Source organism: Rhinatrema bivittatum, chromosome 12, assembly GCF_901001135.1.
Source record: "Rhinatrema bivittatum chromosome 12, aRhiBiv1.1, whole genome shotgun sequence".
In the NCBI taxonomy this organism is placed as follows: Eukaryota; Metazoa; Chordata; class Amphibia; order Gymnophiona; family Rhinatrematidae; genus Rhinatrema; species Rhinatrema bivittatum.
In genome coordinates this window covers 22,634,123-22,660,086 of record NC_042626.1, presented here as the reverse complement: position 1 = coordinate 22,660,086, position 25,964 = coordinate 22,634,123, and the positions used below count along the sequence as shown (strand labels likewise).

The 25,964-nt window shown below is 48.0% G+C and overlaps 1 protein-coding gene across 2 annotated transcripts in view; it reads left to right on the top strand.

Moving 5' to 3' along the window:
* The window catches only part of TMPRSS4 (transmembrane serine protease 4), a 32,700-nt gene extending 12,782 nt beyond the window's left edge, over positions 1-19,918 (top strand). Inside the window, exons 2-13 of one of the 2 annotated variants that reach the window (XM_029572265.1) lie at positions 3,696-3,744; positions 4,414-4,584; positions 5,847-5,999; positions 6,208-6,337; positions 7,134-7,244; positions 7,452-7,492; positions 7,758-7,920; positions 10,344-10,513; positions 14,436-14,531; positions 15,560-15,696; positions 16,366-16,518; positions 18,750-19,918. In XM_029572265.1, the coding sequence (XP_029428125.1) occupies positions 3,696-3,744; positions 4,414-4,584; positions 5,847-5,999; positions 6,208-6,337; positions 7,134-7,244; positions 7,452-7,492; positions 7,758-7,920; positions 10,344-10,513; positions 14,436-14,531; positions 15,560-15,696; positions 16,366-16,518; positions 18,750-18,761 (1,386 nt within the window). In that variant the 3' untranslated portion in view covers positions 18,762-19,918. Of the gene's footprint in view, positions 1-3,695; positions 3,745-4,413; positions 4,585-5,846; positions 6,000-6,207; positions 6,338-7,133; positions 7,245-7,451; positions 7,493-7,757; positions 7,921-10,343; positions 10,514-14,435; positions 14,532-15,559; positions 16,084-16,365; positions 16,519-18,749 lie in introns of those variants that run through there. The other variant, XM_029572264.1, reaches the window with a different exon arrangement.
* Positions 19,919-25,964: the final 6,046 nt, after the last annotated feature.

The following is a 25,964-nucleotide window of genomic DNA, read 5'->3' as shown; positions in this document are numbered from 1 at the left end:
TCTACTGTGGTTCAGCCCTGTAACAAAACACCAGTCCCAGACTCCTCCCTGATGAAGTAAGCCAAAACGTAAACAAATAAATTGTTAAGAATATTTTCTCTTTTTGAGTCATTTTTAACAAAATAATATTTAGGAGGTTTTTTTTAGTTCAGCTGCAGAGCATAGTGTGCAGTGTGTCACATCATCTGTTAGGGGTGCCACAATTGAAAAATATTGAGAACCACTGTACTAAAGGTCTGATCCCAGCTGTCCCACGCCTGCTCTCTGTGTACCAAATATCACCTCCTGACAATAGGCTGTTCTGTAACTTTGTGCCACTCCCTAGCTTTCAATCTCTTATTATTGTTCTAGTTATTCATTCCTGTGTGTCTATGGTGAAATCTCTCAGGCCTAGGACTTAGAGAAAGAATACCAGCGGTGAAAAGATTGCTAGAGAATGGGGCCCTGTTTAGTAATTCCTACTAGGGGTGTTCAGTGTTTCTTTTTTTTTTTGTGTGTGTGTATGTTTTTTGCTTGATTTCATTTTTAAAATGATTTGTTGTTTTTGGGGGTTTTTTCTCTAATTTTGTGGTTAGTGCGCACTAATTTCTGTTAGTGCGCAGAAACGCGAAACTCAAAAAATAACATTTTGGCATTTTTTTCTTTCATTTCATAGTTCCAACAAAACAAAACAAATGCTCATCCCTAATTCTTACAAAAACTTTGTGCCTGGTCTACCCAGATACTGTGCAGTATAAATGACATCAGCCTGTAACGTCTGTGGAGTTCTAGGCTGTGACACTTTCGGGTTTTGAGCTGTGACACTGGAGTTTCCAGTCATGGCAATAATCTCTTTAAGCAGCTACAATTTGATGACCTCAATCAAACACCATTTGTCCCCAGCATACCTTGTACAAAAGAAAGCAATCACCTTCTCTCATACACAAGAAAAATCGTAATCTTACCCCACAGGAGAATTCCAGTCATGCAGTATGTTGAAGAGCGGGTTCGTAGCCTTCGTATCAGTTAAGTGCAGCCATTCTCTCTCTTCATTCTCAAGGACCATGGTTCATTTTGGTGACTGAGCACAAGGACTCGTTAGACTGGATTTACTTGCTTTCCTGTAACTGTCTCCCTGATGCAGCCTCAGGCCAGACGTTTACTGGAAGTGACATTTTTATTTAATTTCTATTCCGCTTTTCAACCCTTCAAAGCAGATTACATTCAGGGGTAGGTATTTCCGTATCCCCAGAGGATTTACAATCTAAGGGCCGATGCAATCAAAGCAGGCGGTAAAATGGGTAGAGATGTGCATTGGGTGCCTGATCATTTCCGCTTTCGAGTTCATGTGGCCACAGGAAAATCTCGTATTCCCGCAGATCGGCAATTTTTTTTTTTTCATGAAAAATCGTTTTTCGGCTTAGTGCGAGCTAACTCCCGTTAGCTAACTCCTGTTGGTGCACACTAAGCCGAAAAATGATTTTTCACGAAAATTCAGGGAAAGTTCAATTGTTTTATTGGTTTCCCGATCCATGATGATTTAGGAAATATCGGACGAATTTCCTAATCGTCAAAAAACGATTGCACATCCCTAAAAATGGGTGCTCGTGTTAAGTGCACATTTTCCTAATGTGCGCACATCTACAGTCCCTGGGCGCCCATTGCAATATGTAATTGAGCTGCCGCGCTAAAAAGGACGCGCTAGAGGAAAATTTTGCATCCCTAGCACTCAAAAGCATTAGGCACCCAGGGGAGCTGTGGCTGTGCGCCCGTTAGGAAAATGAGTGCTCAATACGAGTGTCCGTTTTCTCGCCCCATAATTTGATAAGCGAGAGAGGAAGCAAGATACATATGGACACATGATGAAGTATATATCGTTTAGACTGAACAGCGATCAGTAACTGAGTTGCGCCTGACAGAAATGTGTTCCCCAGGAAGTGAAAGTACTTGGTTTTTGCAATGCAGATCTGGAGCTCTGCTTTCACGCTGTCCCCTTCCAGTCTGTTCCTCTCTCATTTCTCCACGTGGCGGTCACATCATTGTGACATAAAACAAATGCGGGCAAACACTGCTGCATGGTTTTGAGAATATGCAGGAGGGTATCGGGGGCTTTGCTGAAATGTTTCTGATGCCGGTTCTCACAGTCATCTGAGAAGTCAGTATCTATCACTTGAGTATTTTTTTTGGCTCTTGCATAAAAATTTAGAAAGTTGCTGTGATTTCTCTGTCACAACTTGCGTTAGTGTTTAAGCTGGGCCAGACGACTGGCAGAAGATCAAGGCTGGCACTTTTGGTTGTTTGCAAAGGAAGGCCAGAATCCAAACACAACTTTGATTAATAATGCGCCTTTGATTCGTGGTAAGACTTAACACCAGCTCCGGGGCTGGCGTTAAATTTGTTTTGTTAAAAAGGGTACATTAGCCGAGCAGTGATTTTCTGCATCAGGGGTAATAGCTAATAGCGTCATCTACATGGCATTTACATATGATGAACACTATTAGCTTGTCTGGATGCGCTAATCCCATTATTGCATTGGGTGTTAGTCTAGAGTGTCCAACCGTGTGTTAAGCTGTGTGCTAGGCTGAGTGCACTTTATTGCAACGGCCCCCCAGTTTGAACCTGACACTACGGAGGGTAAAGTGGCTTGCCCAAGGTCACTAGGAGCAGCAGTGGGATTTGAACTTTGGTTTCCTGATTCATGGCCTGATGTTCTAATCACTAGGCAACTCTGTTTGTCCATGTGGCAATGACAATGAATCTGGTTGATTTGCTCGGGCAAACTTTTCCTTTCATCTCAGTCAAAACCCAGGAGAAAGCATGTGGGGCAGAGAGGCTTCTGACCAGAGACTACATAATGACCTACAATTAGTGGACCAATACATCTGGGTACCTTCTAAAAGTAAAGGGCTTTGTGTTTCCAAACTTCCGTTTTGGGAATATACAGAACAGACAAGGCACAGTTTGGTCATTACAGAGACAGAGCAAGTGGTCATCAGAACCTGACAGCACTATTAAATGCAGATGTTAAATGGCATCCTTAACAGAATATTCCCAAATGATTTTATAGCCATAGGATCATTCCAGCCCTACCTCCAATAAATCCCCATTGCTCATTCATAGGATCTCTCACTGATCAGACACAAGCAGAGGTTTGATAATGAAATATTTATTCCCCCCATGCTGACATTAAAGGGGGTTACATTCATACAAGTTTAACCCCATTGTTTCTCTGTTACCATGTGCCCAATATATGCTCATGGATCTCCCTGTACTGCAAATCCCACTAGGTCCAGAGCCAGAGTACATTCTGAGTACTCAGATACCCAGTTCTGACCCTTCTCCTCAGCCAGTGGGTGCACCCAGGATCAAAGTCCATTTCGGTTCGCTATGGAAATAGAACTGAAGCTTTTGATCCTCCACAGTATTTATCCAAGTCCATTCCCAGTGGAAGTAGACTCTTCTCGGACAGTCTTTTCCCATGCAAACTATCGGGCTCGGGAGATGCCTCTGGCACCCACATTGTTATCTGATACTTTCCAAATGGGACACTCACAGGATTCCTTGGCCTCTGGAGCAAGGGTTTCTGTTCAGGGAGCACTGGACATTAACTGGTGAAAGAAGCAGGACCTGAATGCAATCCATTCCCTTCCCGCACACCCTCTTCCGCTTCTCCAGGTCATTCATTGTTTGGTTTCTTTCTCTGCTTTGATTCACAGTGTGTAAAGGAGAATGACTATGACACTGAACGGCCACTGCACAGAAGAGGTAAGGGCTTTTATAGGTCTGCAAACTGGGTCACAGGCTTTGAGAAAGAGAGGGAGAGAAGCAGGGGGAGGAGAAGGTGGGGAAGGAACAGGGAGGAAGGCAAGAGCTGGAGCTGTCAGTATGGACATAACCCCCTGACAAAGTCACTGCAGAAGGAGAATGGTGCACGACTTCTGCCTACAGCTCTGCGACATCTCCATCGCCTTTTTGCTCATCACTCCCTCCCCTAAGTTATGTTCTGATGGGTAGGGACTGAGAGAGATTTGGAAGGAACTGGGACATAGTATGGTGAATGGATTTTTTTGAGGGATGAGGACAGGGTGGAGAGGGGATTTATTTGTTTTAATTGTAGATATATTTTTGTATGATGATATATTTTTATTGCCTCCTGCTTTGGGATTTTCAGATATGTAGCAGGATATCACAGAATGGGAGAAAATCCTTAATAAATCAGGCTCCAGGACTGAATCATAAATAAATGTCTGTTGGTTAATTAATTGTAATTTCATGGCATACATTCCTGCCTCATGGCCTCCTCTAACATTATCGGTTCGTCACTGGTGATGTCATGGTAATAAGCCCCTATCTCATGTTCTCTTCTGCCACTATTGGTTGCCTGTTTTGCAATGTCATGGTAATGCATGCCACACTTTCTCTCCTTGGTTACAGCTGCTGGTGCTGCCAGTGGTCCCCGGGCTGCGGGTGCAGCTAGGGTCCCAGGGACTGCTGCAAGCCCCACTACAGAAAAATCCGGCAAAATGGCTATGTTCAAAAGGATTGGGGTCCCAATCATCACAGCACTGCTGGTGGCTGGTGCAATTATCATTATTGCAATTCTGAGTAAGTCTCTCTCATTTCCCCATGAGTGACTGATCACCCTGAAAATGTCTGCGACCTCCTTCCTCTTTCATCATGGGGTTACTCTCCCACTCTCTCCTTTTAGGTCCTCAGCATGAAAAAGGGGAGGGCCAGTTTGAACTGAATATCATGGACTTATCGTAAAGACAGAAAAGGATTCTAGAAACAGTCTCTTCAATTAGGAGCTCTCCACACCCAAAAACACTTTGTCAAGAGCCACTGCCACATGTGGCTATAGTGCTGGGGAGTGTGAGACCCACATATGCGGCTATAGTGCTGGGGAGTGTGAGAGCCACACATGTGGCTATAGTGCTGGAGAGTGTGAGACCCACATATGCGGCTATAGTGCTGGGGAGTGTGAGATCCACACATGTGGCTATAGTGCTGGGGAGTGTGAGATCCACACATGTGGCTATAGTGCTGGGGAGTAGGAGACCCACACATGTGGCTATAGTGCTGGGGAGTACGAGATCCACACATGTGGCTATAGTACTGGGGAGTACGAGACCCATACATGTGGCTATAGTGCTGGGGAGAGTGAGATCCACACATGTGGCTATAGTGCTGGGGAGCGTGAGACCACACATGCGGTTATAGTGCTGGAGAGTACGAGATCCACACATGTGGCTATAGTGCTGGGGAGTACGAGACCCACACATGTGGCTATAGTGCTGGAGAGTACGAGATCCACACATGTGGCTATAGTGCTGGGGAGTACGAGATCCACACATGTGGCTATAGTGCTGGGGAGAGTGAGACCCACACATGTGGCTATAGTGCTGAGGAGTGTGAGACCCACACATGTGGCTATAGTGCTGGGGAGAGTGAGATCCACACATGTGGCTGTAGTGCTGGGGAGAACGAGACCCACACATATGGCTATAGTGCTGGGGAGTATGAGACCCACACATGTGGCTATAGTGCTGGGGAGAGTGAGACCCACACATGTGGCTATAGTGCTGGGAGTACGAGACCCTCACATGCAGTTATAGTGCTGGGAGTACGAGACCCTCACATGTGACTGTTGCTCTGGGGAGCATTGTGGGGAGCATCAGACCCTTACATGTGACTGTAGTATTGTGGAGAGGGTGGGACCCTCATGGGTGGCTGTAGTATTGGAGAGCACTGTGGTAAGAACAGGACCTCTCACAGTCCTTTAAGGTTTAGGAGACAGGTTATGAATGAGGTACAGGGAGGATCTCGGGGATCTGTGCAAACTCTCTGGGATTTTTTTTTTTTCACAGTTAAGGTTGTCCTAGATAATTATTACATCTTCTGCATGAGATCCTTCAAGTTCATCCCCATAGAAAAGGTGTGCGACGGGAAGTCTGACTGTGCGGGTGCCGAGGATGAGCAGCGCTGTGTGAAGCCAATGGAAGTCAAAACCCTACCGAATGGTGAGCACGGGCCCCGTTCCCTCACCCCAGAAGCGCCACCTCCCTACCAACCCCTCGAAGCCTGAGGAGGTGGAGCGGTGAGGAACTGACCCCCTCCCCATGACTGCTTCCATCCCTCCCCCCCATCTCGGTACAGCGAGGAGCAGCTCCCCCTCCCCTTCCCCACTGCCTCCGCTCATTCTGCCGAATGCTTTCTGTTTTTTTGCAGTGAGGATCTCCAACAGCAGGTCCCTCCTGCAGGTGTTCAACCAGGGGAGTCAGAGCTGGGCCCTTGTCTGCTACGATGGCTGGGACAGTAACCGAGCAAAAGCCGTCTGCGGTCAGCTGGGCTTCAACAGGTACTGACCGATCCGCACTTCGCTTGTGCCTTTTTTTTTTTTTTTAATGAGGCAGGTTTTATTTACCTTGGTTTTATTTACCTTGGTCATTCTTTTGTTATCTCAGTGTTAATCTCTCTTTTGCCTTCTCTTCATTCCAAGTTGCATTTTATCCCTGTTTTATTGTAACTGCTACCTTATTCTTCTATCACATGTTAATGTTTTTAAGTTATTAAGTATTTATTCTGTTGTCACACCTTGTTATTTGTAAACCGGCATGATGCGACTCCCATCGCGAATGCCGGTATATAAGAAATTTAAATAAATAAATAAATAAAATAAATGCCCACGAGTCCACACACAGAGAGTTACATGGACACGCAGTCCCAGGCCTCAAGCACTTTCCAAGCATCCCGGAAATCGCCAGTATAGGACGCACTTACAGGGTGTAACCCGCTGAGACCAAGTGCAGAGAGAGGAGGGCAGAGCAGTGTCCGGCCTCACCTGTCTCTGCAACATCTGCCTTTTTGGGACTTGTACATGGGGGTCCTTTCTTTGCGGGGGAGGGGGGGGGGAGGCACTCCAAAAATGATGCAGAACCTCCTTCAAGGGAGAGAGAAGCATGTAACCAAGCTGAGATGCCATTCTAGATAATGCAGCGTTTCCACTACGGGGCACTTAGGGATGAGCTTCTCTGTAATGCTGCGCTGTCACACAGTGAGAAACATCTGTGGTGCAGGGAGGGACAATGGAGCCACTTCTATGTCAAGAGGAGCTCCTCCCTATCTCTGACCCTCCCTTCCGTCTTGTTTTTCAGTGACCCCTCTTCCAGCCCGGTGGCCATTGCCAATAACAGCATGCCCACGCAAGTCTACAGCCGAGTTGACATCACCGGCAACGGGGGAATCCAGTCTACCTTGGTCAACGGGTGAGTGCAAGGCCGAGCGTTTGATCCTGAGATTCTCAGAGGAGGGGAAGACGAGCTCTCTCGCTTTCGGTACTTCTGTACTGAGCCTTGCAGGCAGCATGATCTCTGAGAAGGTTATAGAAACGCTTCTGAGGAATAATCGCAGGGACACACTCACCGTGTGCAGAAGGGTCATGGATTTAAAGGGCATTGTTTTTAACTTTCTAGTGCCTGCGGTTCTGGGAATGTGGTCTCGCTCAGCTGTATAGGTGAGTATAACACTTCTCTGCTGCTGCTGTCCTCCTCCTCTCCCCAGCCTTCCCCTCTTCTCACCCCATCTGCCTTCACCCTCCCCCAGCACCACCCTCCCTGTAACCCCTTTTCTAACAGACTTCCTACACCCTCTTTCCAAGCCCTCCCACTCGCCCTCCATTTCCCCCTCCCCTCCCCCTCAGCCCCACCTTTTCCATGCTCCCTCCCACTACCCCAGGCTTCAGCCCTCCCTGACGCTTTCGTTCTTTTCCGTGGGTGCAGGTTGTGGCAAGGGTCAGAAAGAGGTGCGCATTGTTGGGGGCAGCAACTCCATCATCCAGAACTGGCCTTGGCAGGTCAGCCTGCAGTACAAAGGTCAGCACGTCTGTGGGGGCAGCATCATTAGCCCCTCCTGGATCCTCACGGCAGCCCATTGCTTTCAAAAGTAAGTCCGCAACAGTTTTTTTTCCTAAGGTGAGGGGGTGGGGAGATGCTACTGAGGTCCGGGCTGCTGTCTGAGCAGGGAGCCCACACATCAGTGTACCATAGGAGTGTCACACTATATTGTGCTCCACCTAGAGTATCACCATAGGAAATTATATTACACTGTATGGTGCTAAATCCAGAGCATTATCTTAGGAATGCTGCACTATAGTGTGGCACACCCAGAAGATCACCATAAAAATGCCACACTGAGAGTGCTGAATCCAGTGCATTACCAGAGGAATCCCACACTATAGAGTCTTCCAAGTCCAGTGTGTTCAGGTAGGAAAACCATATAGTGTGCCACACCCAAAGGAGTGTGTCCCAGCCAGAGCATTCCCACAGCAATACTGCACTATAGTATCCCACCCCCAGTACATCATAGCAATACTGCACTATAGTATCCCACCCCCAGTACATCATAGCAATACTGCACTATAGTATCCCACCCCCAGTACATCATAGCAATACTGCACTACAGTATCCCACCCCCAGTACATCATAGCAATACTGCACTATATTATCCCACCCCCAGTACAACATAGGAATACTGCACTACAGTATCCCACACCCAGTACATCATAGGGAAAAAAGGATTTGCACTCACAAAGACGGGAGTAGCTGGCTTGTTACGGCGGTTACCACCCCAAACCAAATATCCAAATTACTACCTCCACCTTCCTCTATTCCTGATGGCTTTCAACTAGCTTGATCACTCCATTCTTATACTTCACTTTCAATGCATATCCAGCATAGTTCTCTGCTTCAACAGCAGGGAAAAAGAAAAACTGTTACTTCACACATCCAGCAGAGCTCTCTGCTTAAACGGCAGGGGAGAAGAAAAAAGGGTTCGCACTCACAAAGCGAGGAGTAGCTGGCTTGTTACGGCGGTTACTACCCCAAACCAAATGTGCCTGATACTTCACTTTCGATGCATATCCAGCATAGCTCTCTGCTTCAACGGCAGGGGAGAAGAAAAAAACTGATACCTCACGCATATCCAGCATAGCTCCCTGCTTCAACGGCAGGGGAGAAGATAAACAACCAATAAGGGCTGTATAACATAATCTGGGTAAAAACAAATAAGCATGGGTGTAGCTTGCTTATTGCGGCGGTTACTACCCCTACTACCTCTAACTAATCAAGCTTGATATTTCACTTGGATGCAGCTCCATCACCACTCTCTACATTAATGGCGGGGGTGGAAGGGAATTAGAACCAAAAGCTAAGAGAAACAGATAAGTATGAGAGAAGAAATGAGGGAAGCTTGCTGGGCAGACTGGATGGGCCATTTGGTCTTCTTCTGCCGTCATTTCTATGTTTCTATATATGTTTCTATGAATACTGCACTATAGTATCCCACCCCCAGTATATCATAGCAATACTGCACTATATTATCCCACCCCCAATACATCATAGGAATACTGCACTTAGTATCCCACCCCCAGTACATCATAGCAATACTGCACTACAGTATCCCACCCCCAGAACAACATAGCAATACTGCACTACACTTTCCCACCCCCAGTACATCATAGGAATACTGCACTACAGTATCCCACCCCCAGTACATCATAGGAATACTGCACTACACTATCCCACCCCCAGTACATCATAGGAATACTGCACTTAGTATCCCACCCCCAGTACATCATAGGAATACAGCACTACAGTATCCCACCCCCAGTGCATCATAGGAATACTGCACTACACTATCCCACCCCCAGTACATCATAGGAATACTGCACTTAGTATCCCACCCCCAGTACATCAAAGGAATACAGCACTACAGTATCCCACCCCAGTACATCATAGCAATACTGCACTACAGTATCCCACCCCCAGAACATCATAGGAATACTGCACTACAGTATCCCACCCCCAGTATATCATAGGAATACTGCACTATAGTATCCCACCCCGAGTACATCATAGGTATACTGCACTACAGTATCCCACCCCCAGTACATCATAGGAATACTGCACTACAGTATCCCACCCCCAGTACATCATAGTGCACTACACTACAGTATCCCACCCCCAGTACATCATAGCAATTCTGCACTATAGTATCCCACCCCCAGTACATCATAGCAATACTGCACTTCAGTATCCCACCCCCAGTACATCATAGCAATTCTGCACTACAGTATCCCACCCCCAGTACATCATAGCAATACTGCACTTCAGTATCCCACCCCCAGTACATCATAGCAATTCTGCACTACAGTATCCCACCCCCAGTACATCATAGCAATACTGCACTACAGTATGCCACAACAGAGCATTCCCATATGAATAGTGTACTTTGCTGTACCAAATGCAGATAGCCAGCTTGGGAACTCACTGGAACTCTTGGCGATAACTGCTCATTTCTCCCTGCAGGGAACAGCAGCAGCTGGATTACTGGCGCATCCAAGTCGGCATCTCCACTCTGTCGTTTATCTTTGCAACCCGTGTGGATAAGATTTTCATTCATTCCCAGTACAACAGCAGCACCAACAAAGCCTATGATATTGGCCTCATCCATCTCCAGTCTGACTTGAGCTTCTCAGGTGAGAAGCTGACAGACAGCGGGATTCATTATACCCCCCTCTAGCGTGTGAGCACAAGGAAACAAAGTGCACCCTGAGTGGCTGTGTTAGAAGCACGCCTGATGCCGGGAAGGGGAGTTTGTAAATCGGTGCCTCTTTACTGAATGGAAGCAAATGTATGGATCTATTTATGGTTTGTTTGGGGGGTTTTTTAATGGTGGGAGCTCAGGAGAAAATCTCTGCCTTCCAGTTTCTCACACGTTTAAGCTCAGTCTCTGGTAGAATATATTGCATTATTTCAATCTACTCCCCCTTCTAGGGGCTGTGCTCGCCAACCCTACCAGTGGGCTCTTCACTTTAGACTCCATGTTCATGTCTTGGTGTCTGTATGATGGCGTTCAGTGGGGAAGCCATGGGTAAAGAGGTAGCAGAAGGCTTGCAGAGGGTGTGTGAAGGTGAGGATGGGATGGGGTATATGGTGATGCTTATTAATTAGTAGCAGTTTATGGATTTTTCCTCTAGGAACTTATCCAAACCTTTTTTTAAGCCCAGTTACACCAACTGCCATCACCACATTCTCTGGCAATGAATTCCAGAGCTTAACTATGCACTGAGTAAAAAATAATTTTCTTCTATTTGTTTTAAATGAGCTACTTGCTAACTTCATGGAGTGCCTCCTAGTCCTTCAATATCTGAGAGAGTAAATAACTGACTTACATTAACATGTTCAAGTCCTTCCATGATTTTGTAGACCTCTATCATATCCCTCCTCAGTCATCTCTTCTCCAAACTGAACAGCTCTAATTCTTTAGCCTTTTCTCATAGGGCAGCCGTTCCATGCCTCTTATCATTTTAGTCCTCTCTGCACTTTCTCCAGTGCAACTATATCTTTTTTGAGATGTGGTGACCAGAATTGCACACAGTATTCAAGATGGGGTCTCACCATGGAGTGATACAGAGGCATTATGACATCCTCCATTTTATTTGCCATTCTCTTCCTAATAATTCCTAACATTCTGTTTGCATTTTTAACCACCACAGCACACTGAGCCGACAATTTCAATGTATTATCCACTATGATCCCTAGATCTCTTTCCTGGGTGGTTCCTCCTAAGACAGAAACTAACATTGTGTAACTACAGCAAGGTGGTTTTTTCCCTATATGCATCACCTTGCACTTGTCCGCGTTAAATTTCATCTGCCATTTGGACGCCCAATCTTCAGTCTTGCAAGGTCCTCCTGCAATTTATCACAGTCCACTTAAGATTTAAGTACTCTGCATAATTTTGTGTCATCCACAAATTTGATCACCTCACTTGTCATACCCCTTTCCAGATCATTCATAAATATATTGCAAAGCACCAGTCCAAGTACACATCCCTGAGGCACTCTACCGTTTTTAACTTTTTCCACTGTGAAAACAGACCATTTAATCCTACTCTCTGTCTTTTAACCAGTTTGTAATCCACGAAAGGACATCGCCTCCCATCCCATGACATTTTAGTTTTCTTAGAAGCCTCTCATGAGGGACTTTGTCAAACGCCTTCTGAAAATCCAAATACACTACATCTACCGGTTCACCTTTGTCCACATGTTTTGTGAGGCAAGACTGTTTTGTGATTTTATTCTTTATAACAGTTTCCACGATTTTTCTCAGCAGTGAAGTCACGTTCACTGGTCTATAGTTTCCCGGATCACTCCTGGAGCCCTTTTTAAATATTGGGGTTACATTAGCCACCCTCCAGTCTTCAGGTACAATGGATGATTTAATGATAGGTTACAAATTAATTGAGCTAGGTCTGACATTTCAGGTTTTAGTTCTTTCAGAACCCTGGGGTGTATACCATCCAGTCCAGGTGATTTACTTCTCTTCAGTTTGTCAATCTGGACTACCACATCTTCCAGGTTCACCATGATTTGGTTCAGTTCATCTGAATCATCACACTTGAAAACTGTCTCCAGAATGGTTATCTCCCCAACATCTTCTTCAATAAACACCGAAGCAAAGATTAATTTGTTTAGTCTTTCCAGGATGGCCTTATCTTCCCTAAGTGCCCCTTTAACCCCTCAATCTTCTAATGCTCCAATCAACTCCCTCGCAGGCTTTCTGCTTTGGATATATTTTTAAAAGATTTTATTATGAGTTTTTGCCTCTATGGCCGTCTTCTTTTCAAATTCTCTCTTAGCCTGTCTTATCGGAGCCTAAGCATTGAACTTGCCAATGCTTAGCCTTTCTCCTATTTTCTTCTGATGCTAATTTTTTAATGAAGATGTTTTGGTTAAAATAGCCTCTTTCACCTCACGTTTTAGCCATGCCAGCAATTGTTTGACCTTCCTCTACCTTTAATAATGTATGGAATGCATCTGGACTGTGCTTCTAGAATGGTATTTTTTAACAATGACCACGTCTGTTGCGCGTCTATTTTTCTCATTTTATCAAAGTTTCCCTTTTGAAAGTTTAGTGCTAGAGCCATTGATTTTCTTACTGCCCCCCTTCCAGTCATTAATTCAAATTAGATCATATTATGATCACTATTGCAAAGTGGCCCCACCACCGTTACTTCTCTCACTAAATCCTGCGCTTCACTGAGAATTAGATCTAAACTTTCTCCCTCTCTCGTCAGTTCCTGAACCAATTGTTCCATAAAACTGTCATTTATTCCACTCAGGAACTTTATCTCTCTAGCGTGTCCCGATGATACATTTACCCAGTCAATATTGAGGAAATTGAAATCTCCCATTATTACTGCACTACCAATTTGGTTAGCTTCCCTAATTTCTCTTAGCATATCATTGTCCATCTCATCATTTTGGCCAGGTGGATGGTAGTATACTCCTGTCACTATACTCTTCCCCAACACATTTCTACCCATAAAGATTTGATTGTGCATTTAGTCTCTTGTAGGACTCTATGCCATCCCGGACATAAAATGCCACCCCGCCATCAATTTGCTCCTCTCTGTCATTGCCTCAGTTTGTTGGATTTTTTTTTGTTTCCTTCTGCTGGTAGGGCCCAGAAATTCCCACCAGCTTTTTCGTTGCCAGTGCCTCTGCAGATGCAGATGTCAGTGCTCCCCCCTCGCGGCCTATAACCTCTCCTACTGTTCTGGGTGAGATCATTATATTGCACGTGCGCAGATGAAACACAACAATCACCTGGAGCCCCTAAGTTGTTTTTATTATAGAGATTTTACATACATTGGAGGACATCATCCTGAGATCCTGCAGGATCTCCCAGAAATCTGCAATAAAAATAGTGGAGGACAGTAATATTAAGCACATGAAGGACCATATCTTATTTATTTATAAACATTTGATATTCTGCCTTTACCTAGTTGGTCTCAAAGTGGATTACAATTAAATCTGTCTGAGTTCCTGTACATTAGCTTTAAGGTTTACACTAAGCACAGAAAGATTTGAAGAGGGCTATATTAGAGATGGCAGGGAGCTTGATGGGGATTGCAGCAGTTAATTAAAGGAGTAACATTAGTAGTAAGGGATTACTAGCTGCATTTGAGAGTAGAATAATGGAGGTACCCTAGGTTGTAAGCATTGGCCAGACACCTTTGAGCAGATAAACAAGGTGCAATCAGAAAGCCGAATTGAGGTCAGTCCAAAGGAGAGAAGCAGGGAAGCTGGGTCCGAAACTGGAACAGGACTGGAGGCGGGAAGGAAGAGCAATGGGATTCTAACAGGACGGAGCAAGCAGCTCCTCTGAGCCATGGAAGCTGCAAAGAGTTTACCCAGGAGCTGGAAGATAAGCGTGCCGGGTAATGAGGAGCCAATGGGAATTGGAGAGAGATGAGGTATCCTACTGCAGCAGCGTGCAGGAGTGTGCACAGTCAGTCCCCGGAATAGTTCCCTGATCGAGGGGATCCCCTCCTGACAGTCATTTAAAGAAAGATTTTAACCTGGCCTTTCCCCCCCCCCCCTTTCATTCCAGAGAGCATTCAACCAATTTGTCTGCCAGCTTTTGATGAGAGCCTACAAACTGACGCTGAGCTGTGGGTGACGGGCTGGGGTTACACTGCAGAAGGAGGTAATGCTGAACAGGGCCCGGCCTCGTGGCTTGGAATGTTTGAGGAAAGTGGGTGAATGGAGCCTTGTCGGGAGCTCTGGGACGTTCCGTGCATGTTCCTTGTCCATTTGTTGTTGCCCGCTAGCACCTTCGATTTGCAGTCATCAGCAAGAATTTTGCAGAAGATTGAAAGTAAACGATTCAAGGCTAGAAGACAGAAATGAGAAAAGCATGCCGAGGGGGGGGGGGGGTATAACTCGCTGGTACAGCAGTTACTTTCCACTCAAATGGCAGGGGGAAAAGAGGAATTGGATTCAGACAACAACCGAGGGCCCCGACTTCTACGGGCTGTGATATTGATACACAGACATAAGGGGGAAAGCACAGGACTGCTTCTACGGCCAAGTCCTAAAGGAAATGTAAAAAGCATGCATGGGAGTAACTTGCTGATGCGGCAGTTACTACCCTTAGCAGAAAGCATGGAGATTACTAGCCTTAACCTATAAGCCTTGATGCTTTAAATGCAACTGAAACATTGCTCCCAGCTTCAGCGGCAGGGGAGAAGGGGAATTGGATTCAGACAACAGCCAAGAGAGCCCCGATTTCTGCGGTCTGGGGTACTGATGCGCAGACATGGGGGAGGGGTTCGGGGCTGCTTCTGCGGCCAGGTCCGTAAGCAGGGCATGTCAAGCACCCAGTAAGAGATGTTACTAGCTGAAATTTTTCTGGGTATCGTAAGGTTTGGGGATAACTACACAGAGCGACAATTACTACCCTTTCGGGAAATATGGGAGTGGCCTGCATGCAGTGGCAGTTACCACCTTGAGCTTGCTGGGCAGACTGGATGGACCATGCGGTCCTTTTTTTGCCGACACTGCTACGTTACTATATGTTACTATGATTCTACCAGTCATGATTTGATGCCGAGTCTTAGGACTGAGGCAGTCTCTGGTCATCTCTCAGGATGGAAGGCTGACGTCTGTGACTGTCTCTGAGGACAGGCTGATGCACTCTCTCATTCTGCCGTATTGGGTTGTTTTTTTTTGCAGGAACTTTGTCTTCACAGCTAAAAGAAGCACAGATCTTCCTAATCCCCAATCCCACCTGCAACGCGCAATACTCTGGGCAGATCTTGGACAGCATGATGTGTGCAGGACGCATCCAGGGCGGCACCGATACCTGCCAGGTCTGTGAGTTTGGGACTGCCCCGGGGTTCTCTTTCCGCGTCAGAGCTGTCCTTGGGGTCCTGGGGTCCAGGGTTGTCTCTTGTCCGCACGCTAAACTACAGGAGACTTTCTCCATTTTGCCAAGAGCCTTCTCTGTTCACTTCTGTAAGGTTTGCCGTTTTTCTTCCTCCTCACCCCTCTTAGAAGTCACAGCATCATCCACAGACTCAAACTTTCAGAATAAGTAAAAGGCCCAAATACCTTTTATAGCCTGAGAATTAGATGCCAGTGGGTTGTGGGAGTGCAGGCACCTCAAAGGTGTGAGCAGAGGTCATTTGAGAAAACACAGGATGGAAGCATCTTGGAGTGACTGTGGCCTTATAGGCCCAATGACTAAAGGACCAGGACTCTTTCCTTTAAGGGAGGTGGGGGATTGGAAGCTCCTGAGTTACTGGGAGGTTTTTATGATCTGAAGCTTCTCTCTTTTCATCCACTGCAGACCATGAATCCCTTCAGCTAGTGCGGGCATATGGAAAGTAGGTCTCTTCTAGGAGTTCACTTCTTAGGGGTGGGCATTAGCGGGGGCCTTTCCTCAGACGTTGAGTTTATTCTCAGAGAAACCTGTGAGGGACGTCCGTTCTCGTTCCTGTTTCCCCTTGTGCTGATGCTTGCTGCCCTTTTCTCCACAGGGTGACAGCGGGGGCCCGCTGGTGATCGAGGGCGGGAAGAAATGGGAGCAGGTGGGCATCGTCAGCTGGGGCATTGGTTGTGCACAGCCAGGGAAGGCTGGCGTCTATACCAAGGTCATCTCCTACCTGGACTGGATTTATGGCACCATGAAGGTGAGCAAAGTTTATCTCGTGCACCGATGTCCATAGACTACAGGATACTTAGGCCACTGAAACAGGGGGGCAGCAGAATTGCCTTTTTGGTTGGGGGGGGGAGGGCAAGCAAATCAACCCAACTCTTCCCTCTGCTCCCACAGCCATTTTCTCACTTTACATGGGCAGTTAATGTCATTCTTTCCTGCACACATCCTTTGTGCAAATCATACTCTGCGATTAGAGGTTATGATTTTAGGTTTTAATCGATAAACTCTTGATAAAACACCCCCCCTGCAAAAAAAAAAAAAAAAAGGAGTTTAGTAGATAAACACTGAAACCCCTCCCACTTCCCCTAGGCCTAAAACATCATGAACAAGACTGCGACAGATCCCTACAGCTCGGACGCACTTGCAGACCACAGAAAGAGCTTCACCAAATACAGAATAGTTGACCACAAATTTCAAATGTGCAGGCAAAATCTGAAATGGAAAGCCCAAGAAGCCAAATTCTTATGCAGTGCAAAACTGGAAAACTAGAAACAAAAATACATTTCCCCCTACGCTTAAGCCAAGCCCCCATCGAGGGGTTTTACGTTGGAGTTGTTGAGCTTCCGGCCTTGTTCTTTTGGAGAATGGAAGGGGGGGGGGGGGGCGTTGTTACATAGGACTCACCCCAACCACCACCAAGATCAGAGACTTGGTGGCCCTAACATAACCACTTCTGCCCTCTCCCCCTTGTGATATTTTGCTTCCCCCAACCCAGCCTCAGTATCTTTGCCCAGCACCAGTATTTCCTGACTCCCTTTCTCTGTCCTGTACATAGCAGAGAGCCAGCCAGCCTCCAGCACTGACCCCCCTTCTCACAGGCAGGCAACCCCAACCACAACATGCAGGCTTCCAACTCTGACCACCCTCTCCTCCCGGCCTCCCCTCCCCCGCAGTCAGCCTCTAGCATTCACCAACTTCCTCCCTCCCAAGCCAGCCTCCAGACTCAGACCCTCCCCCCCAGCCAGCTAGCCCACCCCAATCCCCCCAGCCAGCCTCCAGACTCAGACCCTCCCCCCCCAGCCAGCTAGCCCACCTCAATCTCCCCAGCCAGCCTCCAGACTCAGACCCTCCCCCCAGCCAGCTAGCCCACCTCAATCCCCCCCAGTCAGCCTCCAGACTCAGACCCTCCCCCCCAGCCAGCTAGCCCACCCCAATCCCCCCAGCCAGCCTCCAGACTCAGACCCTCCCCCCCAGCCAGCTAGCCCACCTCAATCCCCCCCCAGTCAGCCTCCAGACTCAGACCCTCCCCCCCAGCCAGCTAGCCCACCTCAATCCCCCCAGCTAGGCTCCAGACTCGGACCCTCCCCCAGCCAAACCAGCCAGCCTTGACTCCTCCCCCCACCAGCAAGCCTCGTCCTAGCAAACCAGCCTCAGACCCCTCCCCACCCCCAGCAAGCCATTTCCTTATCTGTGTGCGGTCTCTCTTGCTTTGTTTGAGAAGGGCTGCTGCCAACCTGCGGCTCTCTCTGCTTGCCTCCTGCTGGTCTCACAAGCAAGACGTGCAGATCATGAGACAGGCACCGCAACGGCAGCACGTCTGGGACTTCTGATCAAAATTTGGTCGAGTCTCGGCCCGGGTGGCCCACTCCATTCTGACGCCTATGCTATGAAACATTCCAAAAGAAAAGTTTTGTTTTGTTTTTTTTAAAAGATGTCTTTCCAGTGTCTTTGAATACCACTGGAAAGTTGCGTGGCAGCTGATTGCTATAATTCAATAAATGCCTATAAATAGCTGGAGTTGGCCCAGTCCTGCAGGTTGCAGTGGCAGCTGGTAGACTGCGGGGTTTGTAGGGCCTGGCGCATCAGCTGCTTAGGACCCCCCCCCCCCCCACCACCATAATATCTGGCGTCCATTCTGCTTTTGCAGAATTTCAGTTTTTTGGGCTTCAGGCTGGAGTGATGTCTCTTCTGTACTGTCTGTATAAACCTGACAGTCATGAGTTCTAATCCCAGCATGGATGATTTAGCCTTTCCCCTGCCTGTCCAGGAACACATAACGAGAACCAGGTGTAATTGAGAATTAATACCTCTTTAAGCTATTCGTAGCGCCCTTTTGACAAAGATGTATGCTCCAATAGGCAGATCAAATTGGGTCCCCAGTCCTCTCTCTTTACATGGGGTCCTTGTCCGATCCTTGCATCTCATTGGTTCTTTAATCTTCGAAAGTTTCTCATCTCCTCCTCTGTGTGTTTCTTCTTTCAGACTGTGCTATGAGAGACAGATGGAGAGAAGCAGCGTCCCGCACCCTGCTGGCTGGGGAGCTCGCCTGGGAACCACGTGTCCTGGGGGCTGTGTGTCCCATGGGGGCATCTGGAGCCTGAAGCTCATAAGGACAGCAGTGCCTCGTCTACCCTTGGGTAGATCTGTCGCATGTGAAGTGGCCTAGACCTTACCTCTGACGTAGCACCCAACGGATTATATGAAGAGGACACATCTGTGCAGAAAGTGAAGGATCCACGGTACTCAGTATGGGAGAACTGCCCTTTATACAGAGGACAGACTATACGAGAAGTACAACCTGTACTCTTTATAAAGGAAGGAGAGACTCAGTACTTTTTTAGGGAAAGGCTAATATATGCCTTCTGCTGGAAATGAATAGCTTGTGCCCTGTGTAGAGGGAGCAATGAGTTCTGTCCTCTGTAGCGGGTGGATAAGCTCTTCCTTTATTCAGGAGATGGATGGTCCATACTCTCCGTAGGGGAAGGCTAGCCTATTTCCATAGGTGCAATGACTGACTTCACTTGAATCCACTAGGGTTCTATCTGATTTTCCACTTGGAAAAAGAGTATTTCTGCATTTTAAACATTTATTGTACATTATGTAAATATTAAATATTTATATATCAAAAAAATGTTTAAACCTGGCCAGTGTTCATCATATTCCAATTGCTTAATATGATATCTTTAATATATTTTACTGTACGGATCTATTCTGTTCATTTAACATTATTTTATCCTTTAATTAAGGTAGTGCTCTTTGCTATGTGAATAAGAGACTGTTGTAAAGTACAGTTAGAGACTGAGCATATTTCTAATAAATAACATTGGCAATGCACTTTATTCCTGCCATGCAGTGCCCCACTATTCCAGTGCCCCACACAGCTCTGTCAATGCACCTCACTCCTACCCTGCAGCACCCTCTGCTATTCCAGTGCCGAGGCCCCACACACAGCTCTGTCAATGCACCTCACTCCTACCCTGCAGTACCCTCTGCTAATCCAGTGCCGAGGCCCCACACACAGCTCCGTCAATGCACCTCACTCCTACCCTGCAGTACCCTCTGCTATTCCAGTGCCGAGGCCCCACACACAGCTCTGTCAATGCACCTCACTCCTACCCTGCAGTACCCTCTGCTATTCCAGTGCTGAGGCCCCACACACAGCTCTGTCAATGCACCTCACTCCTACCCTGCAGTACCCTCTGCTATTCCAGTGCCGAGGCCCCACACACAGCTCTGTCAATGCACCTCACTCCTACCCTGCAGTACCCTCTGCTAATCCAGTGCCGAGGCCCCACACACAGCTCTGTCAATGCACCTCACTCCTACCCTGCAGTACCCTCTGCTATTCCAGTGCCGAGGCCCCACACACAGCTCTGTCAATGCACCTCACTCCTACCCTGCAGTACCCTCTGCTATTCCAGTGCTGAGGCCCCACACACAGCTCTGTCAATGCACCTCACTCCTACCCTGCAGTACCCTCTGCTATTCCAGTGCTGAGGCCCCACACACAGTTCTGTCAATGCACCTCAGTCCTACCCTGCAGCACCCTCTGCTATTCCAGTGCTGAGGCCCCACACACAGTTCTGTCAATGCACCTCACTCCTACTCTGCAGTACCCTCTGCTATTCCAGTGCCGAGGCCCCACACACAGCTCTGTCAATGCACCTCACTCCTGCCCTGCTGCACCCCCTGCTATTCCAGTGCCGAGGCCCCACACACAGCTCTGTCAATGCACCTCACTCCTGCCCTGCTGCACCCCCTGCTATTCCAGTGCCGAGGCCCCACACACAGCTCTGTCAATGCACCTCACTCCTACCCTGCAGCACCCCCTGCTATTCCAGTGCTGAGGCCCCACACACAGCTCTGTCAATGCACCTCACTCCTGCCCTGCAGCACCCTCTGCTATTCCAGTGCCGAGGCCCCACACACAGCTCTGTCAATGCACCTCACTCCTACTCTGCAGTACCCTCTGCTATTCCAGTGCCGAGGCCCCACACACAGCTCTGTCAATGCACCTCACTCCTGCCCTGCTGCACCCCCTGCTATTCCAGTGCCGAGGCCCCACACACAGCTCTGTCAATGCACCTCACTCCTGCCCTGCAGCACCCCCTGCTATTCCAGTGCCGAGGCCCCACACACAGCTCTGTCAATGCACCTCACTCCTGCCCTGCAGCACCCCCTGCTATTCCAGTGCCGAGGCCCCACACACAGCTCTGTCAATGCACCTCACTCCTGCCCTGCTGCACCCCCTGCTATTCCAGTGCCGAGGCCCCACACACAGCTCTGTCAATGCACCTCACTCCTACCCTGCAGCACCCTCTGCTATTCCAGTGCCGAGGCCCCACACACAGCTCCGTCAATGCACCTCACTCCTACCCTGCAGTACCCTCTGCTATTCCAGTGCCGAGGCCCCACACACAGCTCTGTCAATGCACCTCACTCCTACCCTGCAGTACCCTCTGCTATTCCAGTGCCGAGGCCCCACACACAGCTCTGTCAATGCACCTCACTCCTACCCTGCAGCACCCTCTGCTATTCCAGTGCCGAGGCCCCACACACAGCTCTGTCAATGCACCTCACTCCTACCCTGCAGCACCCTCTGCTAATCCAGTGCCGAGGCCCCACACACAGCTCTGTCAATGCACCTCACTCCTGCCCTGCAGCACCCTCTGCTATTCCAGTGCCGAGGCCCCACACACAGCTCTGTCAATGCACCTCACTCCTACCCTGCAGTACCCTCTGCTATTCCAGTGCTGAGGCCCCACACACAGTTCTGTCAATGCACCTCAGTCCTACCCTGCAGCACCCTCTGCTATTCCAGTGCTGAGGCCCCACACACAGTTCTGTCAATGCACCTCACTCCTACCCTGCAGTACCCTCTGCTATTCCAGTGCCGAGGCCCCACACACAGCTCTGTCAATGCACCTCACTCCTACCCTGCAGTACCCTCTGCTATTCCAGTGCCGAGGCCCCACACACAGTTCTGTCAATGCACCTCACTCCTACCCTGCAGTACCCTCTGCTATTCCAGTGCTGAGGCCCCACACACAGCTCCGTCAATGCACCTCACTCCTACCCTGCAGTACCCTCTGCTATTCCAGTGCTGAGGCCCCACACACAGCTCTGTCAATGCACCTCACTCCTACCCTGCAGTACCCTCTGCTATTCCAGTGCCGAGGCCCCCACACACAGCTCTGTCAATGCACCTCACTCCTACCCTGCAGCACCCTCTGCTATTCCAGTGCCGAGGCCCCACACACAGCTCTGTCAATGCACCTCACTCCTGCCCTCTGGCATTCTCTGCTGTTCCAGCATTAAGACTACCCCCTGCCTATATAGTTCTGCCAGTGCACTCTTACCCTGTGCTGTCAAAACCTTGTAAATAATGTAATATTATATATATATATATTTTTTTTGTTTACAAATAAACTAGGGATGTGCATTCATCACATCCATTTTGGCGGATACGCACGTACCTCACCGACCTTTTAGTTCATGCAGGAAACTGAGAGCATGCGTGTTTTTTTAATAATGAGATACACACATGCTCTCCATTTTCCCGCGTGTACTAGAGAGTCGGTGAGGTATGTGCGCACCCACCGAAACGGATGTGACCAATGCACATCCCTAAAATAAACTAGGACTACCCTGCTATGCCATGGATCCTTTCAGGTCAGACACTGCTGCTCATGCTGAACAGTTCCAAACTGGGTAGCGGTTTTGTCACGTGAAGAGCTGTGCGCCAGAGGGGAGCCTGAGATAAGAGCATATTTAAATATTATGATCACTGGCTACATTTGTAAAATTGTAAATAAATATTTTATACATTGTGTAAGAAAATGAATGCTGCAACTATGAAAACCTGAATGGACTCTAAATATAAATTATATTTATAATATTTAAAGTGTTCAGGTATATTTAATGGAAAAAAATGAGCTCTTTTGTAAAGTGCCATTGCAGGTATGTGATAAGAACCCTCGACATTTAGGGAGCAGCGCTGTGTAAAGAAAGCTATGCTCAGTGTTACAGATGCAGGAAAAGGTGCGCAAAACTTTACAGAGCCGTGCCACGTCTAGAAAGAGGGGTTCACCGACCAATGTTGTATATTGGGAGACTTGGGGGGGGGAACAGGGAATTGGAATCAACCAACAAGGGCCCCGACCTTTACGGTCTGGGGAACTGATGAGCATGGGGGTAACCAGCACAGAGCAGCAGTTACCGCCCTTAACAGAAGGCATGGGATTACCACCCTTAACCAATAAGCCTTGATACTTTTCATGCAACTGCAACATCGCTCTCTGCTTCGATGGCGGGGGGGGGGGGGGGGAGAGAGAAATTGGATTCAGAGACAACCAACACGAGCCCTGACATTTTTTACAGTCTGGGGTACTGATGCGCAGACATTAAGGAAAAAACACAGGACTGCTTCTACGGCCAAGTCCAAAAGCAGAGCCCGTCGAGCAGTACTGTCTGAATTTTCAAGGAGCTTCATCGCCCAGTAAAAATGTTGCCAGCAGTAAATTTTTATGGGCTAGCATAAGGCGTGGGAATAACTGCATGGAATGGAAGCTGCTACCCTTTAGAGGAACATGCCAGTTGCTCCCATAAAAAGCTCGCTGGGCAGACCTGCCGTCATTTCCATGTTCCTATGTACGCAGCTTTACAGAAAAGTTTAGTATACAGGGAGAGGTTGGTACCCAGCTTTACGGAGTACTGTTGTACACAGGCAGTGGTGTACACAGCCATACTGAGCAGCATGATACGTAGGGAGAGGTGTACCTAGCTTTGCAGAGCAGTGCTGCTTATACGATGAGCTATATGCAGCCTCGAAGGGCAGCGTTGTATGCACGGAAAAGTTTGCAGAGCTTGGTATACCAGCATTGTGTAAGCAGTGACCTGAGGCAGTGCATATACCCTCTGGTAGTGAGCGCATTTCTCCTGGCGTGCTGGATCAAAGAAATCAAGAGCAGCAGGTCCAGAGAGGTCAGATTTCTTTTGCCTGATATTGCTTGTATACCTTGGAACAATTGTGATTCGGTTATCCACTTATCATAGCCGTATAATCACCATGAATTATCTAGTCTGTAATAAGTATAATTAGCTCTGCAGTTCTTTTTTTTTTTTTTTTTTAACTTGGCTTCCAGCTCAGTCAGCACTGGCCTCAATTGGGTTATGGTTTCAGAAATCTTCATTTACAACTAACCTGGGATGCTTTCTCTGTCTTTACCTCCCCTTCCCAGTTCCGCTCAGCCCTTGTTGTGTGGTCCTTGGCTAACGTGGCCCTGTAAAGTCTGGCCACTTGGAAACAACCCCCCCACCTCCTCCCCTTTCTCACAGGGGTCGAGAGCGCTGCCTCTGCAGCATCCCCAGTTGTTAGCCGACACAGGGAGTGAAGCACCTGACCGGGGCATCGAATCCGAGTCCTCTGCATGGCACTGCCGCTGGGCTCGCTCCCAGAAAATATTTTTCTTCTCTCAGTCCTCTTTTTACGGGTGGTGCCACACCTTAGGGCATCTGCTTACTGCCCTTATTAAACACCTTTCTAAAGCGATAGAAAACCACACAGAGAATCTTTTCTGAACAGTAAGATCCTCCCCAAATGGAACATTTAATCCCATCTGCTGCTCTGTCACTTTAACTAATCCTTCTGAGAAAAAAAAAAAGGGCGTTCACGATGCACATCTGAACAGGTAAGGAACAAAGGTCTGTGAATGAGGTTGCTTATGGAACAGGAGAGGTTGTCCTTAAATAACATTTGTGTATACATGACAGAGGGGAGCATGGCATAACGCTCAGGACTGACCCTATGTACACGTGAGCACGTACACCATAAGCTCCCATCTTCCTCCACATCCTACAGGTCCTCTTCCATGCTCATTACACAGCCCTCACAGACACCCAATATCTTTCACACATACCTTGAACAGGGTCACACCCGAATCTTAAACACAGCCTAGGCGGTTGCACACATTGCTCAGGACTAAGGTTACAAAAATTCCCGTAACATTCAGTAAACCGCTGAGAGAGAGAGACACACACACACAGGAAGAAAGATCTAGTAAAGATAAACTTTTATTTTACTCAAGAGCAAAGCTAAATAAAACATTCCAGTACAAAGGTATCAGACAGCATGAATCTCTTGTGTGGGGGGTGTGTGCATGCACCTCCATACCCACACAAACACACGTCACACACAGGACTGTGCAGCTGTCCTGGGACGCAATGAGGATGGTTCCTCCGTCTTTGCTATATCCCTTCTTCTGTGCTTTCCTAGTTCTCTTTATTTCAGGAGTGGCCAACTCCAGTCCTCGAGAGCCACAAACAGGCCAGGTTTTCAGGATATCCACAATGAATATGCATGAGATAGATTTGCATGCACTGCTTCCATTCGGGCCGATATAGTACAGTGCGCTCCGACGGAGCGCACTGTTAACCCGCCATTGGACGCACGTTTTTGACGCGCTAGCGTTACCCCTTATTCAGTAAGGGGCCAAAAAACGCGCGTCCAATCCTCTGAACCTAATAGCGCCCGCAACATGCAAATGCATGTTGCGGGCGCTATTAGGTATTCCCGCGTGATTCAGAAAACAAAATATGCAACCAAGCCACATAGTTTGCTTTCAGAAATTAGCGCCTACCCAAAGGCAGGCGCTAATTTCTTCGGGCACTGGGAAAGTGCACAGAAAAGTAGTAAAAACTGCTTTTCTGTGCACCCTCCGACTTAATATCATGGCGATATTAAGTTGGAGGTCCTGAAGGGTAAAAAAAAAAAAAGAAAAAAAAATCGGCCTGCGGCTGTCGGGTCGAAAACCGGATGCTCAATTTTGCCGGCGTCGGGTTTCCGAGCCCGTGGCTGTCAGCGGGCTTAAGAACCGACGCTGGCAAAATTGAGCGTTGGCTGTCAAACCCGCTGACAGCTGCCGCTCCGGTCCATAAGGAGGTGCTAGGGATGCGCCAGTGTCCCTAGTGCCTCCTTTTGCCTGTTTTTACCACCGGGCCTCATTTAAATACAGAATTGCGCGCACAGGAGAGTGGCCTGTGCGCGCGCCGGGAGAGCGGGCGTTCGCTCGCTCTCCCGCGGACTTTACTGTATCGGCCCGATTGTATGTAAGTCTATCTCATGCATATGCATTGTGGAAATCCTGAAAACCTGGCCTGCTTCTGGCTCTCAAGGACTGGAGTTAGCTAATCCTGCTT